The 18,502-nt window shown below is 38.6% G+C and overlaps 1 protein-coding gene across 1 annotated transcript in view; it reads right to left on the bottom strand.

Annotated features, from left to right (window-relative positions):
- LOC135464596 (protein PTHB1-like) overlaps positions 1-18,368 on the bottom strand; it is a 41,887-nt gene extending 23,519 nt beyond the window's left edge. The window contains exons 1-14 of the mRNA XM_064742038.1: positions 18,232-18,368; positions 16,700-16,837; positions 16,209-16,368; positions 14,311-14,375; positions 12,673-12,786; positions 11,015-11,189; positions 9,548-9,623; positions 8,599-8,686; positions 6,671-6,763; positions 5,686-5,815; positions 4,136-4,317; positions 3,328-3,404; positions 2,650-2,706; positions 1,383-1,485 (exon numbers count right to left, since the gene is read on the bottom strand). Coding sequence (XP_064598108.1) covers positions 1,383-1,485; positions 2,650-2,706; positions 3,328-3,404; positions 4,136-4,317; positions 5,686-5,815; positions 6,671-6,763; positions 8,599-8,686; positions 9,548-9,623; positions 11,015-11,189; positions 12,673-12,786; positions 14,311-14,375; positions 16,209-16,368; positions 16,700-16,811 — 1,432 coding nt within the window. The 5' untranslated portion in view covers positions 16,812-16,837; positions 18,232-18,368. The remainder of the gene's footprint in view (positions 1-1,382; positions 1,486-2,649; positions 2,707-3,327; positions 3,405-4,135; positions 4,318-5,685; positions 5,816-6,670; positions 6,764-8,598; positions 8,687-9,547; positions 9,624-11,014; positions 11,190-12,672; positions 12,787-14,310; positions 14,376-16,208; positions 16,369-16,699; positions 16,838-18,231) is intronic.
- Between the last annotated feature and the right edge of the window lie 134 nt (positions 18,369-18,502).

Raw genomic sequence — 18,502 nt, 5'->3', positions numbered from 1 at the left:
AGGAGTGTAGTGAGAGAAAACCTTACCTAGAGAGGAGTGTAGTGAGAAAAAACCGTTACCTGCGGAGGAGTGTAGTGAGAGAAAACCTTACATACAGAGGAGTGTAGTGAGAAAAAACCGTTACCTGCGGAGGAGTGTAGTGAGAGAAAACCTTACATACAGAGGAGTGTAGTGAGAGAAAACCTTACATACAGAGGAGTGTAATGAGAGAAAACCTTTCATACAGAGGAGTGTAACAAGAGGAAACCTTATATACAGAGGAGTGTAATGAGAGGACACTTATATACACAGGAGTGGTGTGAGAGAAAACCTTACATACAGAGGAGTGTAACAAGAGGAAACCTTATATACAGAGGAGTGTAGTGAGAGGAAACGTTACACACAGACGAGTGTGGTGAGAGAAAAATGTTACATACAGAGGAGTGTAGTGAGAGGAAACCTTAAACACAGAGGAGTGTAATGAGAGGAAATATACCTACAGAGGAGTGTAGTGAAAGAAAACGTTACCTGCGGAGGAGTGTAGTGAGAGGAAACCTTACATACAGAGGAGTCTAGTGAGAGGAAACCTTACATACCGAGGAGTGTAGTGAGTGCAGGTTTTCCAATATTTTAATGAGAATAGCTAAGACAAATTATAATGGCTGACAGAAACCATCTTCATTTATCGCTGATTTTATAAATACCGCAACCTTCATGTCCTCGTCAAACATGCAAAGGCAGCAAAACAGCGTTCACTGCGCCTTCCACATTCTCCACGGAGGCATGAAGATTATAGAAGGCATGGTACCGCGGGCGCATGAAGGACACTGCTTAATCAACAACAGACAGCCACCATAGTAAATTTACCCCTTAGCTCAGTTGGTAGAATGCTGGATTACATATGTAGACTCCTTTAAACCATTCCATGCTCATTTGTATAATCTTGCTTTTACCAAATATAAAGCAATACATGTAGATGAAGGATAAGATACAAAAAAAAACAGTATGAAAACAACTGTGATGAAAAGGGGCAAAATATAAAGCATTGTAACTTCTGAGAAAACTCAGAAGTCAGGATGATGGCTGAATACATATTTTTAAAGATAACTGGAAAATTCTATATTATCTATGTGCTTCATGTTAAATGGGGTCTTACATTTCATGTGAAAAAAGGTGTAACATCCTTTACTGATAAAATATGATACATAATCTAGTAACCATAGTTACTTAATACTTGACTGGTGTTTTAAGCCGTACTTAAGAACATTTCACATCCATAATCATGACAGTCAGATTATGATGGGTTTTGGACACACGGTAAAACCTCAAAGGTCAAACAAAGCTCAAACAAGCAACAGTTTACTGTAGATTCGACCAAGTAATAACAAAGAAGAGGAACTCACCAATGCTATGAATGGAGAATTCTGATTGGTTCATCACCAAGGGCCAGGAGACTTCTATGACAACTTTGATATTTTCTATGAGAATCTTTGATTTAAACTGGATCTGCGTAAAATAAGAATTCAACACGGTAAAAATCAGAACAGGAAGTAAAAATGAGCATCTACCAGATATAATACTTTAATGTAGACTGCAAAATTATTAAGAATTCCGCATCATCATACAAGGTACAAAAAAGAGAGAACAAAGGCTTTGTATAGTTTGCAACAGGTAAGTGTAACTTAGTGTATAATGATAAAACGTAGATATCAAGTGTCAAATGAAATCATACAGTAAGTTTTTGACATATCACTCCTTTGCCATTTTTATCGGCATGACCGTGTCCCATTTCTGTAAAATTTTAGCGAAACACAGAACCACATTACTGCATTGACAACCACCATATCCGCTGGGAATATTGAATTTATTTTAAGGGAGAAACAAAACCGACAATTAGAGAAAAAGGGATTATGATGTGTACCATTATTTTTTGCATAAGCCTGAGGTGTTGCCAAAAACAAAATCTTTGGTTACATACAATTTGTGTGACACATGTACAACTTGAATAAGACTGATAAGATATCAAGCAGGGCAATTTTTTTGGAAAGACGTCAAAAGGGTTTGAGAGTACTGCATCATTAGTGTTCTTGCATGATGAAGCGCCAGCGAAAAATGGAAAAAAATTAGATGAATTTTACTTCAGCATGTTGTGCAAGGATTTCTAATTAGTCAAATACAGACTATGATTATCCTTCAAATCTCTTATTTGGAATCTTTTAATCTCAACTGGAATTAAATTAGCTCTTTAATATCAACATTTCATGTAGAAAGATTGTGTACTCAGTGCAGGGCATGCTGGGAGTTTTCTGGTCATTGTAAACTTTGAATCGTATCCTAATTCTATAAGAGTAGAATATTATTTTCTTCTCACCAACCTGCACAATGAAGATATTAAATGGAAATCCATCCTATGTTCAGTTAGCAAAAAGTGTTAGGCCGATCATGGGAACAAATTCAGAACAAAAAGTTTCCAAAGACACAATGATTATGAAATTTTCCATAAAGATGAATGTACAGTTAGTTTCTATTATCCTGTGTCAAGTTGCTCATAAAACTGATACCAAACGGCTTATCAACTTTGTTCCAAGTCAAGAAAGCAAAACAATACAGAATTCACCCCTAGTCTACTTATGCACATAGTTTATGTTACCTATCACACAAACACAGTACCTTTACTGATATGGAGGGAATAGAAATATCATCTTGAACTTCAACACCCGAGGCTACCTGAAACACAGGAACAAAGTGAGTTAATTATTTATTTGATTTGTATTTTACGCCATGCTCAAGAATATTACACTGATACGAAGGCAGCTAGCAGTATGGTGGGAGGAAACCTGTGGAAAACCCACAACCATTCTCAGGTTGCTGCGAAAAACAATAGAGTAAGTGTTAAAACTTTTACTCCGATGTGATGCTCGTTGTTTCCAGCTGGAATACGTCAGATTGAGGCATTGTGAACCCCAGGCACAATTCAGTAACACACTAAAGATAAACACTAAACTGTTACAAAGAGAAAACTTGTGTTAAAATGTTGTGAAACATTCTCTCCTAAAATATTCCAGCACCCTTTGTCTTCAAATGTTTCTACACATTATGTTCTTACATGTTCTACTCTGTTCTAAATTGTGCTAACACATTTTTTCCTTACATAGTCTATAATCTTTTTTTCCTTAAATTTTTTAAACATATTGATCTTAAATGATTGCAAAATGTTTGGTTTCAAAATGTTCTGTAACAGTTCTCCTTAAATATTCTATTACTGGTTTAAAATGTAAGTTGTGTTCCCAAAAATATCAACACTTTTTTTTTTTTTTTCAATTTTAATTTAAGATAAATCACACTTACTGATGGTTGGTCCAGCTCTGGGTTTGTTGTTGCCATGACGATGAGATCATCTTCTGACGACACAGAAGGCAGGACATCTGAGGGAAAAAACACAACAAACATTTATTAGCAATGTAAATATATTCAAATGTTATTATAAATACATACAATGTACATGAAAAGGAATAATGCGTTGACCAAATTTGTAGATGTACCCTCATGTAAGGTACACATGAGATACATATTTGCCGTCAGAGATAAACATTTACAAGAAAACTACTTGTCTTGTGAGCTAACTACAAGTCTTGTGAGCTACCTTCTTGTCTTGTGAGTGACCCACTTGTCTTGTGAGCTACCTACATGTCTTGTGAGCTCCCTACATGTCTTGTGAGCTACCCACATGTCTTGTGAGCTACCCACTTGTCTTGTGAGCTACCTACTTGTCTTGTGAGCTACCTATGTGTAGTGTAGTGAAATACCTACTAGACTTGTGGACTACCCACTTGTCTTACGAGCTACCTACTTGTCTTGTGAGCTACCTACTTGTCTTGTGATTTGCCTCTTTGTCTTGGGAGTTGCCAACTTGTCTTGTGAGCTACCTATGTGTAGTGTAGTGAAATACCTACTAAACTTGTGGACTACCCACTTGTCTTACGAGCTACCCACTTGACTTGTGAGCTACCTACTCGTCTTGTGATTTGACTCTTTGTCTTGGGAGTAGCCAACTTGTCTTGTGAGCTACCTATGTGTAGTGTAGTGAAATACCTACTAGACTTGTGGACTACCCACTTGACTTACGAGCTACCCACTTGTCTTGTGAGCTACCCACTTGTCTTGTGAGATTTTTCCTTAATCTGTCTCTGTAGCTGTATCATCTCTTTATCCATGTCTGTGTAGTTCACTTCCCGTGACTCGGATGTCGGTGGGACAAAGATGGCCGGATCTGTACCCAGATAAGAACACTCCAGTCTGCCCCAGTCACTTAGACTCACGATCACACCCTTCAGGTCTCTGTCAGAGTACAGATGCACTGCACATGAGTTAAATTCAACAAATAATTTAACCTCTGTTATTTTGGAAGAGAGTTGGAAACAGATCTAAAAGGCCATAGGAATTTTGCACTGACAAAGTTGGTAACTCTGTAAAATCAACTTTCAATCTGGAATTCTTACAAAGCCATAGGAGGTGCCATGATACAGAAAAATGAAATATGATGTAGCACCCCATTTATATGGCTAAAAGGCAGAAGCGCTCAATAACCAAGGTGGCCTCCTTTTTCGAGTTTCTAAATGTGAATGATTTAGATTAATTTGAACTGCAATATCTCAGTTAAGCAATATCACAAAAATAAGTTCTTTCTTTTTTTTTTAAATTATGTGGGATACATTATCGATGCATATATAACAGAATATAATCCAGAATTTTCACATGATATAACGACAATCAGGTTTATAGGTGGCGGAAACCAGTGAGTCTGGAGTAAACCACTAACCATCAGCAAGTCCCTGGCAAACCTTCTCACTCCAAGTAGCCAAAAACAGCAAAGGCTGGATTTGAACTCACAACCTCATTGTGGCCCAGTGCTTTAACCATCTGAGCCAGCATGGGCCTCTGTATGTGAATTAGATGCAGCATTAAAAAAGTTTCTAATATTGGCTTTTGCAAAGGTACATGTAGTGGTAAGATTCCAACCCTTTCTCCAGGAAGGCGTGGCGTAATATTCACGAACATTAATGAAACACGTCATCACTGAAAACATGTTTATTTCAGGGTTAGGGTTAGATGTGTTTTGTTATTATTCATGAATACACCACACCTACCTGGAGAAAGAGTTGGAATCTTACTGCTACCTTTTGCAATAATCATTGAACACCCACCGACAACTGTCAAAAGGGGGGGCAACTATGTTTGTTTTTTTAATTTACTTTTTTGATATGAAATTTACTCAAATCTGAAGGATGCTATACTTGCACGGTCAGTTATACCTTGAGACAACCATGTGTAACACACAAATAAAAGCATACTGAAATTGGACAGCGCCTACAAACTTTGTCGCATTAATGATGACCATGCTATTTTACATGGCAAGTTGCTTGCCAAAAAACGAGTGCTCTAGACATGCACTTAGAAATTGCACCATCTTGCATTCTCATAAATGTCGTTTGAAGACACCAAGTCTAGCGTTATGTCTATCCTGCGCTGAAGGTATTTACAATGGTACAGAGCAGGGGAGACAACTCCATGTATATATATCCAACACTGCCCACCATAAGGCCAGAATACCACATGTACGTTAGCTGAAACCAGTTTATAAGAAGGGAGACAGCATTGTTAATAAGACGTATTTTTGTGAAGAGTACACCTGACCTTTGACCTCACCTGAATGTAGCCACCTCCAGGTGCACTGCCACATGCTGCATAGTAGCCGCCCACTTCAGGGTGGTGTCTTGGTACACACGTACTGAGCCAGTCTGAGTGCCCACCAGGTAACTGATAGAGTTCTCTTTTACTGTGAAGAGACACAAAAAATGTTTAAATCCCACACTTAAAAGTATACATGACAATGTGTATAGCGTTGTGTTGCTTTTAAAGCAACCCATAGAATTTCATCCACATGGACGTCGATGTGAAAGCATCATGTATGACCTAAAGAAACAAGAGCAAGCCTTCCTCCTTGATGCGACTGTACCATTCCGTGAGCTACCCTGGCTATATGAATGATCAAATCGGAAGACTACAATAATACAGACAAAAATGTTTTAATTATCTCCTGTCTTGTTTTGTGGAAGTTCTTGCAGTAGATTGGTGTGGGCAAATTTTTCAGCAGGAGGCGCCACTGTTTCGTCCACTTTCCACCCCTTTTTCGCCCATTTCTTTAGACTTGAAAGTGCTATGACAACGGCTAAACTGATTGATTCATTCATGGTGGTGTTTGGTTTCAGACTAAATATTGATTCAATAATGTTGAACGTGTGTGGAAAATAATTTTGACGGAAATACTGAGCATGTGTGGGCCATTTTAGACATAAATGCACTTGGCTGAGTGATGTAGGCACAGGTCATGCGTACCAAGCTAATATTTTCTTACCTGGTTGTCTTAGCTATGGTATTTTTTTCCCAATGAGTTGTTCTGTCCTGACAAGCTGTTTACCAAAGGATTTCTGCCATTCCGTTATCAACAACTTGTTCTTGTCAGTTTTTATACTACTCCAGAAGGTCGTATGCGATACTTTCAATTACACTGAAAGTGCTTTCTCAGTGAAGCATCCCACCTTAGACACCAGACATGACACCCACCCAGTTAGAACATCTGCAGCAACACCCACCTAAATGTTGTCAGAGAATCTGTAGTGATACCACTCACCAGCGTAAGCGCACAAGCAGGTAGCACTATAATCCAGCTTCTTTGCAAACTTCAGTTTCCCTGTGTCTGTCACACACAGTATGCTTCTCTCTCCTGCACGTAAAACATAAGATCGATGATCAATTGTTTTCACTGTCTTGCGGAATTGATTTCTATTCGCTTTATTCATCACATTATTGGTATTCGAATAACTTCATTTTGAGGTTTGTGGTTGTGGAGGAAACAGGAGGCAAGATTTAAAATGGACGCAAAATGCAACAACATGCGCAAGAAATCTTAAAGGTGGAGAAAACATAAAAATGACATAAAGTTCAGATGAAAGAGTGCGAAAAGTTATCCCTAAATGTGGTCTTCAACATTATTTTTGATTTTTCCTGAAGGAGATAAAAAGAGACTTGAAAATAATTTTTGTATGGTGGGTATTTGGGACCACCTTTTGATATTTATAGTCTTTGTTTAATAATGTCATAAATGAGGATGTAACACAGGCTTAATAAATATAGAACAAATGTATTAAACCTCAATTGGGATCATATTTATATTTTTAATACGTTCATAAATATTATCATAATTTAGGCTAAGTGCATATGTTTCGATATAAACAACAAATTTACATTCAAATAAATTTATTAGACAAGCATCACATCCTTATGCAACAACGATAAATATCAAAAGTTGGTCCCACCATACAAAAATATTTTCAAATACCTTTTTCTCTTAAAAAAAAGTCCAAAAAAACATTAAAGATCATAGTTGCAAATAAGTTTTCATGCTCTTTCATTTTCTTCTTCTTTAAACCACGGACCGGCCCCGATAGCATAGTTGGTACAGCACCCACTTCGGGGGCAGTAGATCCAGGATCAATCCTGGGTTGAGTCACACCAAAGACCTTAAAAAGAGGAAGTTCTTTGCGTTCAGCATGAAGGGGATAGTGCAACGACTGGTTGAGCCGTATCAGTATAATGGCTCCGGTGAGGCGGCTTACTTGTCTTCGGTAAGCCGTCTCAGTGAAGCAGAACTAAATAAAAGAGTGGTGGAAATTCGGAACATTACATGCACTCTAAGGATTCCTTCGTCATTATATGACTGAAAAATCATTAAGTACGACGTTAAACCCCAAGCACTCACTCACTCTTGAGTTACCCATGCAGATAACCAAGGGAGATAACCTGGCATAATTGGCTTAAACACATGAACAGTTTTCGTTTACATGTACTTTCCTGTAATTATTTGATTGGTGTTTCACAACATACTCAACAGTACTTCACTTACGGGTATTATGGTGGGAGGAAACCGGGCAGAGCCCAGGGGAAATCCACAACCAGACTTCCCACTAAGGCCGAACAGGAAGCCAGCAAGAGCTGGACTTGAACTCACAGCGACCGCATTGGTGAGAGGATCCTGGGTCATTGCTCCACACTGGCATGCTAATTACCTCACCTACTATCCTAAAGGTATCTGTTACACGCTTGTTCTCCTATGTCGTACCTGTAAAATGGCGTGTGCACTCACTCGCATGTAATATAAGCATAGCTGTTGTGTTCTTAGAGTTACCACAGCTACACTACAGGCCTGTTCTCCTGTACTCAAAGGAGTGAGCACTCACCTTATACAAGCACTGCTGGAGTGGTTATTGCCACTACATGACGGGCCTGTTCTCCTGTACTCAATGGAGCACTCACTTTACATGAACACTGCTGGAGTGGTTATCACACCTGTATTAAAGGTCTATTCTCCTAACTCACCTAATATAAGCACAGCGGGTGTGGTCTGACTAGAGTTATCACACCTGTATTATGGGTCTGTTTTTCCTACACTGAATGGAGTAAGCACTCACCTAATATAAGCACAGCGGGTGTGGTCTGACTAGAGTTATCACACCTGTATTATGGGTCTGTTTTCCTACACTGAATGGAGTAAGCACTCACCTAATACAAGCACGGCTGGTGTATTCTGACTTAGAGTTATCACAGCTATATTACGGGCCTGTTCTCCTATATTGAACGCCCAATCACACTGAAAACAAAAGCAAAAGTATATTTCTTTTAAAATTGCAGGTTATTTTCATCCTTTGGCAGAATATGAAAAGAGCATCATTTCGGACGCAAAATTGGAATTCTGACAAGGAATGGACAAGGAATTTGATTTATGTATTTATTTATTTCTTTGACTGGTGTTTTACACCATACTCAAGTATATTACACTTATACAATGACGGCCAGCATTATGGTGGGAGGAAACCGGGCAGAGCCCCAGGGGAAACCCACGACCATCCTCAGGTTACTAACAGACCTTCCCACTTTATGGCTGGAGAGGAAGCCAGCATGAGCTGGACAAGGAATTTGAATATTCCCACGCTCTAACTGTTAGCAGGGTACTTGTGACAATAAGCAGTTGAATTCCACCAAAATGGCATGCATATTATCAGTTATCATGAGAATGTTTGTCAGTAACTTGTCAGAGGCTGGTGGTTTACCATGGCCACTTCTATACTACATCATATACTACAATTCTTCAGCCTTTTCGCATGTTTGCACGATGTTTATTCAAGCATATTCTGAAGGTGCTGACTGATGAAATTACACTTTTTAAGAAGCTCTGAAAATGACCAATCCTACCAATGTAGTCTTGTCTCCAAAATCATATTAAAAATGTGCATAAATTGGACTGAAAGTTGCTTTTCTATAGGCAAAAAGGTTGAGGAATTAGGGTAAAAGAAAAACTCTTGAGTATGACATTAAATATCAATCCAATGAATGCATATAACTACAATAATATGTGATAGTCACTCTTTTACCAGCTCTCAGAGATGTGGTCTGCAACAGACGAATTATTAAAACCAAAAAAAAAAAATTTGTTAATAAAGGAATGACTTACGGTTAATCGTTTGCCTGACTTGATGCTCTGGGACTCCTCTTTAGGACCATCTGTTGATACGGCCAAAGTCTGATATCTGACGTCATACAAACAGAAATTGTCAGTTACATCATATATGAGGACATACAAACAGAAACTGTCAGCTACATCATATATGAGGACATACAAACAGAAACTGTCAGGTACATGATATCTGAGGTCATACAAACACAAACTGTTAGCTACATGATATCTGCGGCCATACAAACAGAAACTGTCAGGTACAGGATACCTAAGGTCATACAAACAGAAACTGTCAGGTACAGGATACCTGAGGTCATACAAACAGAAACTGTCAAGTACATGACATCTGAGATCATACAAAAAAAGGGTTGGGAACATGATATCAGAGATCTAACAAACAGAAACTGTCAGATAAATGACATCTGAGGTCATACAGATAGAAATTGTCAGCTACACGATATCTGAGGTCATAGAAACAGAAACTGTCAGCCACATGATACCGGAGGTCATAGAATCAGAAACTGACAGGTACAGGATATCTGAGGTCATACCAACAGGAACTGTCAAGTGCATCATGTCTGAGGTCATACAAACAGAAACTGTCACCTACATGATATCTGAGGACATACTAACAGAAACTGTCACCTACATGATATCTGAGGACATACTAACAGAAACTGACAGGTACAGGATATCTGAGGTCATGCAAACAGTAACTGTCAGGTACAGGACATCTAATGTCATACAAACAAAATCTGTCAGGTACAGGATATCTGAGGCTATACAAACAGAAATTGTCAGTTACACGAAATCTGTGGCCATACAACCAGAAAGTGTCAGCCACATGATATCTGAGGACATACTAACAGAAACTGACAGGTACATGATACCTGAGGTCATACATACCAAAACTGTCAGCTACATGATATCTACCATACAAACAGAAACTGTCAGCTACATGATATCTGCGGCCATACAAATACAAACTGTCAAGTACAGAATATCTGCGGCCAAACAAACACAAACTGTTAGCTACATGATATCTGCGGCCATACAAACAGAAACTGTCAGGTACAGGATACCTGAGGTCATACAAACAGAAACTGTCAGGTACAGGATATCTGAGATCATACAAAAAAAAGGGTTGGGAACATGATATCAGAGATCTAACAAACAGAAACTGTCAGATGACATCTGACATCTGAGGTCATACAGATAGAAATTGTCAGCTACATGATATCGGACGTCATACAAACAACTTCGTAAGCTACATAACAAATGCATGTTAAACCCTTAGACAATGATATTTTTGAGAAATATCACCACAAACTGGAATTTCCCAAACTTCTTTTTTTAAGCATATTTCATAAATGACATTGGCTGGGTTACTGATTTATGAGAAGACATACAAATCAACTGGTTTGAAAACACTGTCAACAGCTGCGTTGCACAGCGTCAACATACTTGTAGCACTCGAGGTATCTGTTGGAGGACACAGTCACAAAGCTGTCAGTTTGGGGGATGTACTTAAGAGGCCCAGGTAACACGGCCCCTGGCAGGAAACGGCTGAATGCAAAGGACTCCTGCTCAAACAATGCAACCGTCCCATCCATGGACTGGACACAGATGAAATCTTTACCTGGTAACACAGCACAGTATATGGCCAGAGAGTTAATCTTTACTTGGTAACACAGCACAGTATTTGGCCATGGAGTTAATGTTTACCTGGTAACACAGCACAGTATTTGGCCATGGAGTTTAACTAAAATTAAACTACTTTAATACTTTAACCATAAACTACAGGGCCTTGCTGTAGTTTAAACTGGTTTAAGACGTAATAACAGATTTACGTTTCAGCCAAGTTTTCAATTTTGTACTCAGCATAAAAAAAATTGTGTAATATTATATTAAAGATGAACTAAAACTGCTACTGTTATACTCTGACTTTGGAGAGCTGCACTGGACGCTGAGTTTGGCTAAAAATTTAAATATACAAAATAAGATGTATTACCAGTATTCGTTGACACACTTTCGAAACAATTGCGCGCAGGTAATATCTTATCTTCTTAAATCATAACATGATCAATGAATAACACTAATTTCTTTATTTATTTATTTGATTGGTGTATTACGCCATACTCAAGAATATTTCACTTGTATGACCGCGGCCAGCATTATGGTGGGAGGAAACTGGGCAGCGTCCGGGGGAAACACACGGCCATCCGCAGGTTGCTGGAAAACCTAAATAAACTTGATAACATGATCAATGATATAGCCAGCTTCCTTAAAGCGGATATTTCTGTTTTTTACTTAATTCACCACAAATGTTTCTTAGATATAAGAGCAGAGCAAAATAGAAATTTCAAGCCTAGAAATAAGCTACACGACAAGGACAATGTCCTGCACCAAACAGCATTTTAACAGAGGACAACTGGACTTGTAAATGTGAAAATCTGGATGATTTGCCATTATGTCCTACAACAAAATTATTTCAAGGCTTGAATTTTATTGATTTATTTATTTTTTTTTTCTTTTCTGTTTTCATTTCATCTCAATAAGAATGGTTTAACAAAACCAGAAAAATATGTTCAAGCAAAAAGTAATCTAATTCAAAACTCTCAAAATTTATTTATCTGATTGGTGTTTTATGCCTCACTCAAAAATCTGAGTGTTGTATTATTTCACTTATACGACAGCAGCCAGCATTAGCCCAGGGGAACCCACGATCATCCGGAGGTTGCTGTCAGACCTTCTCACGTACAGCTGGAGAGGAAGCCAGCATGAGCTGGATTTGAACTCACAGCTACTGCATTGGGCGAATTCTCGTAAATCTAACAATGAGTTAATATGCAGTCAAATGAATGTACAGTGACAAACGTTATCACCCATGGCTATAACCTCCACACGGGCTATTCGAAGATCAAGGTGATTCATTAACTTGAACAATCCAGTAAACAACAGTTCTTATTTGGCCTGTATCCCAAATTTGTACATTCAAACATGTAGCATGTATTCGAAAACCAAACGGCTCTGTTCTCAAAGGAACAAACCATATCTAAGCCAAAATAGCCCTTGCAAATCTCTCAACAGACCATTGACTGTTTCTATACATTTACACTGACCTTTGACCCCACCAAATGGCCCAAAGCAGAAGCTGTAGGCAGTTCTCTGCAGGTTGTGTTCATACACAAGCACGAATTGATACTGGCTGCCATGCTGAACTGCTCCTGATACCGCTGTAACAAGAAATTGGAACATTTTAAATTAAATTCAATTCAATTTCTGGTGTGTATTCTTGTTTTTTAACCCTAACCCTAGATAAAATCAAATCTGACATGCTGTATACTAGGGTCATTTTAACATGGTATCCATCAATCTCCACGCTATAATTTTCTGCGGTGAAATTATCAATGCTTAAAGTGACGAACAAAACCCCTCTTGAAATGTCTATACTGTAATCTTATGAGGTGTATTCATCAATGTACTTATCAGTATCTATGCAATAATTTCTTGGGTGTACTCGGTGGTGTCTATCCTGTAGTTTTCTGGGGTATATTCATCACTGTCAACAATGTAATTTTCTGAGAAGTGTTCATCAACGTCTACACTGTAATTTTCATGAGATGACTATCCTGTCATTTTCTGGGGTATATTTATCAATGTCTATCCAGTAATTTTTTAGAGCATACTCATCAATGTCTATCCTGTAATATTCTGGGGTGTTCTCATCAATGTCTACAATGTAATTTTCCGAGTGTATCCATCAATGTCAACACTGTAATTTTCTGAGAGTCTTCATCAATGTCTACACTGTAATTTTCTTGGGGTGTATTCATCAATGTCTATCCTGTAATTTTCTGGGGTGTGCTCATCAATGTCTATCCTGTAATCTTCTGAGCTCATCAATGTCTATCCTGTCATTTCTGGGGTGTGCTCATCAATGTCTCCACTGCCAATTTCTGATATGTATTCATGAATGTCTACACTGCTATTTTCTGGGATATACTATCAACGTTCACACTGTAGTTTTCGGGAGTGTGTTCACCAATACCTGTCCTGTATTTTTTTGAGGCGCATTCATCAATGTCTATCCTGCTGTTTTTTGGGTGTATTCATCCATGTCTATCATGTTGTTTTCTGGGGTGTATTTATCAATGTCTATCCTTTTATTTTTTGGGGTGTATTCATCAATGTATATTCTGTTGTTTTCTGGGGTGCATTCATCAATGTCTATCCTTTTATTTTTTGGGGTGTATTCATCAATGTATATTCTGTTGTTTTCTGGGGTGCATTCATCAATGTCTATCCTTTTATTTTTTGGGGTGTATTCATCAATGTATATTCTGTTGTTTTCTGGGGTGTATTCATCAATGTCTATCCTGTTATTTTCTGGGGGTGTATTCATCCATGTCTATCATGTTGTTTTCTGGGGTGTATTTATCAGTGTCTATCCTTTTATTTTCTGGTCTGTATTCATCCATGTCTATCATGTTGTTTTCTGAGGTGTATTTATCAATGTCTATCTTTTTATTTTCTGGGGTGTATTCATCAATGTCTATCATGACGGTTTTTTTGGGTGTATTTATCAATGTTTATCATGTTGTTTTCTGGAGTGTATTCATCCATGTCTATCATGTTGTTTTCTGGGGTGTTTTCATCAATGTCTATCCTGTTCTTTTTTGGAGTGTATTCATCAATGTCTATCCTGTTGTTTTTTGGGGTGCATTCATCAATCTCTACACAGACAGACAAAACGTCACCTGATACACTGTATACTGATAACTTCCTGGGGTGCAGTATGGCTAAGTGAAGCTTCTCTGTGCCTCTGTCAAAACACAAGAATGAAAAGACACATGGAAGTATTCAGTGCAATATGCCACAAATAAAACATGTTTGTATTTAGTGTTACTTCACTGTGGCCTCACTGTAAGATGCCTCCATATGGCATGTAATCGGATATAACCGGACCAAATCTTGTCCCCCAAACACTGTGATGTACTTCCATGTGAGAACAGCTAAAACTGCACATGAATAAAGATTTTTAACCACAAAATATATGTAAATAACGCGACCTCATTTGCTTCATTTCGTACTGTTGGTGAGTGACACGTGTTATTTGATATTTTACGCTTAAGCTTTTGTATTTTAGTATAAGCAAAAAGAAATGGATTTTTCTACGAAGATTGCCAGAGGTTGTAACTGATTACGTTTTCTTCCTTGCTAGTTTGATTTCAAACACACGTGTCACGCTGTTGTTTAGCGCTACTTCGTGTGAGTGTAGTTTTATGAGCAATACAGAACACATTTTGCTCACTGTGACTTGCATTCCCCACAAAGGGATTAATATTTGTACACTTTCAGTAAATGTTGATAACTTTAATCAGATTTTTTAATGGCAATAAAGCAGGTGTGAAACTGCAGGAAGTGAGATTTTGTTTACTGGCATGCTAACAGGTCAGGCTCACTGAGAGTTGAGATGAACTCACTCAAATGTTGAGGAATGGCATCTTAATTTTTTCCTCTTTCCTTATTTAATACATTGATCTAGCATGATATGTATAAAAATGGTGAGCATTTTTTTTGGTTCCACTAGTTGTAACGCAGTCACATGATCACCTACAGTCCGCCATTTGCATTTGAGACATCTAAATTTCATGAATTACTTCAGATACGAGCAGATAAGAATGAATTGGATAAAAAAAATGTGTTGTAGCTATTTTTATTTTAAAATAAAGTGGACGAAAAACTACATTACTTGAATTCTGCTTGTGGAAATGTTTAACAAGCACCAAGTTCTGTAGTTCAGCTCTGGCCCCCTGATTATGCGATACCATGCTAGCTTCGCGGGATATGACTCACACGACGGTGAGGAGATGCTTGTGTTACGTATATGAAAACATGTGTACTGTGGAGTATTAGTTGAATCCTTGGGTAACTTATAGTAAAGTGTTTATAGTAACTAACAATAAGAAAGCATTTGACAAAACACATCTTGCATCGATAAAACTTCATTCAATTCCCAAAAAAGATAGACTGTAGCCCTATATACTGGATCCCATTTCATTATAGTTCAGGGTATGCTATAATGTGCTCAGGAACCTGTCCCGAAAGCGGTGCGCTATGTTTGACTTATACGACGACGGTCAGTATTACGGTGAGAGGAAACTGAGCAGAGCCCAATGGAAACCCATGACAATCCGCAGGTTGCTGGCAGAACTTCCCACATACAGCCGGAGAGGAAGCCTGTATGAGCTGGACTTGAACTCACAACGACCACATTGGTGGAAGGGTCCTGGGTCATTGTGCCACACTGGCGTGCTAACCCCTGACGATTTAATGACAAAAATCTCTGTTGTGCAGCCAAAAAACGCCCACCTGATGCTTATATGTATATGTGTTAAAGAACATTAATGTATTAAGCTATACAACATTTGTTTCTGACAAACAAAAATGTTCAAAGATCATTCCAACACGCAGTTTGAAAATACAATTTTGTTTGAATTGCTGCATGTAATTCCAAATTTTCAAACATATTCCAAACATGTTTGTATGAAGTCCAGTCCTTCACTGGACAATTAGCCAATTTTGAAACAGTCCACTGTTCTAACTGATTTTCTGAGTACTGTACATGTACATGTGTACGCCTCGCTTCACTTACGACACAAACTTGCCAACTCCCACATGCAGTATAGGAGCATTAAGCTGCGACTCCAGCAGCACATCCTCCGGTTTGAAGCTCACCCCCTTGTCCTCAGCCTTAGGTGGGGAGGGGCTGAAAATCCTCAGGGTGCCATGGAAACTCCCTATGATTATCTTATCTGAAACACACCCATAAAACCTTCTCAATTCAAAACACATCTCAGGAATACCTTCCCACATAATTTAATTCTGAGCATCCTTATGTCCATGCTGTCCTTATTTCAATTACACAACTTTATCTCACTGATGGTCAATGCTGTTCTTAATATTACCAAGCCCACACCACTGCCCTGGTACGAACATGCTGAAGAGTTAAAAGTCGCATACCTAACACTACTGGGCATTGCAATTTTGGTTTTGGTATACTTTAGATTTGTGTGCATAAATTGTACCAGAGCACAGATTGGATCAGAAAAAAATATAAGGCAGTGCTTGGGTTTTGAAACTTACCATATTCGCTGCTGCAGTTGTCCACGTTAGCAGTGCACATGCACCCATAATCAAATTCTTCTTCTTCACCAACGGTTGTAGACCACCAGTCCCGTGCTTTGAACAGGGACATCCTGAAGAAACTGCACTGACTGCAACCTACAACCATGACAACCACAATGCACTCTTCATATTCAATACATGTACATGTACCATGATTAGCTTCCTTTTTTCACAAGCCTGTAAAATCAAGCAAGAAAATAGTTGTTGTGTTGATACACTGCTTGCAGACTTTGAAATTTCTTCAAAACGTGACAGTTTTATAAAATCTCATAAAAGTTCACATTCAATATGCTGTCTAACTATCACCTTCGAGCAGCATAACATGTAAGTTATTTATTTATTTGATTGGTGTTTACCCACAACCATCAGCGAGTTGCTGACAGACCTTCCCATGTATGGCCGGAGAAGGAGCCAGCATGAGCTGGACTTGAACTAACATCGACTACATTGGTGAAAGGCTCCTGGGTCACTGAGATGCGCTGGCGTGCTAACCCTGTCAGCCACAATATATACATTCTATAGACTGACATACATGTATCATATACTTTAATTATAATGCGACTCCCAAATGCTGGAAGAACCAGTGTTGATTCAGAACTCAATCTCAACTTCAAATTATTAACTTATCTGACCGAAAAATTCTGAGAGTTCCACTGATTCATTTATTTTTTATTTGATTGGGGTTGACAAACTTTCCCACATACAACCTGAGAGGAATCCAGCACAAGCTGGCCTTGAACTCACAGCAGTTGCATTGGTAAGAGGCTCCTGATTCACTGTGCTGCACTAGCATGCTAACCAGGCCAAGAAAGCCCATGAGAGTCCTAGTGTACTATACCCCCACCACGGCATTGCTATGAGTTGACCTGATATGACAGTCATATAACTCTTTCTGTTCACCTTAGAATTCTCCAACTGGGACTTTTTCTCCCTGAGTGAGGGTTAGGGGCACTGCTAGTTCACAGGCAAAAATAAGGATCGAGGTAATCACGGACGAGGAAACTCTTATCCAGTACACAAGGAGCCACTTTTAACCAAAACTGCAGCATGCTATTAGGCTTATCTGCTGTACAAAGTCCTAGTCAGAAAATTCGGATTATACTGTTTGTAGTTTCAGCAAATATCAGGTCTGTAGCACTTCATAGGTTTGAGTGATGTCCCCTTGACTACTGTCCCCATTTCATGAAGCTGTTGCAACGTTGCATAAAAAATGCATGGAAGAAGACTGGGCTATAATAGGATATGTATTCACAGCTCAGAGCTAATGGCCTTGGTGCAAAATGAATACGAAAACGACGCAATCCTCCGTAATTATCGTCGCCTTAAATACCACCTTTCACTGTACAGTAACATTCGCTTCTGCAATACTATGCATTACATCAGGTAAATTACGAAAAGGCTCAGTTCACGTCGACACGCGACAGTAAACAATGTGTGGTGGTGGTGTTGTTGTTGTTGTAGCTGTCATTAGACTATCAGTGTGTACGCACCGAACGTTGTGTCTTACAAAAAGACAGTAGGGCTGCTTGATTTTCTTACTGATGACAGCACCCGTAGCCTGCAGCTCATCCCTCAGTCTTTAAAATAAAGAGACAATGGCAGGACTTTAAAGTTTCTTTCCATTACTTAATTTCTCCATCACAACGAGCACCAACAAAACTATTCACTTCCTGTTGATTGCGCATGCCTTTGGGAAGCGGAAAAGGAGTGACTGTATTAATTTAATTTTAATTTCTCCTTAATCATTCGTTAATTCGTACC

Source organism: Liolophura sinensis, chromosome 4 (genome assembly GCF_032854445.1).
Source record: "Liolophura sinensis isolate JHLJ2023 chromosome 4, CUHK_Ljap_v2, whole genome shotgun sequence".
Taxonomy (NCBI): Eukaryota; Metazoa; Mollusca; class Polyplacophora; order Chitonida; family Chitonidae; genus Liolophura; species Liolophura sinensis.
This window is presented reverse-complemented; position numbering and strand designations above follow the sequence as displayed.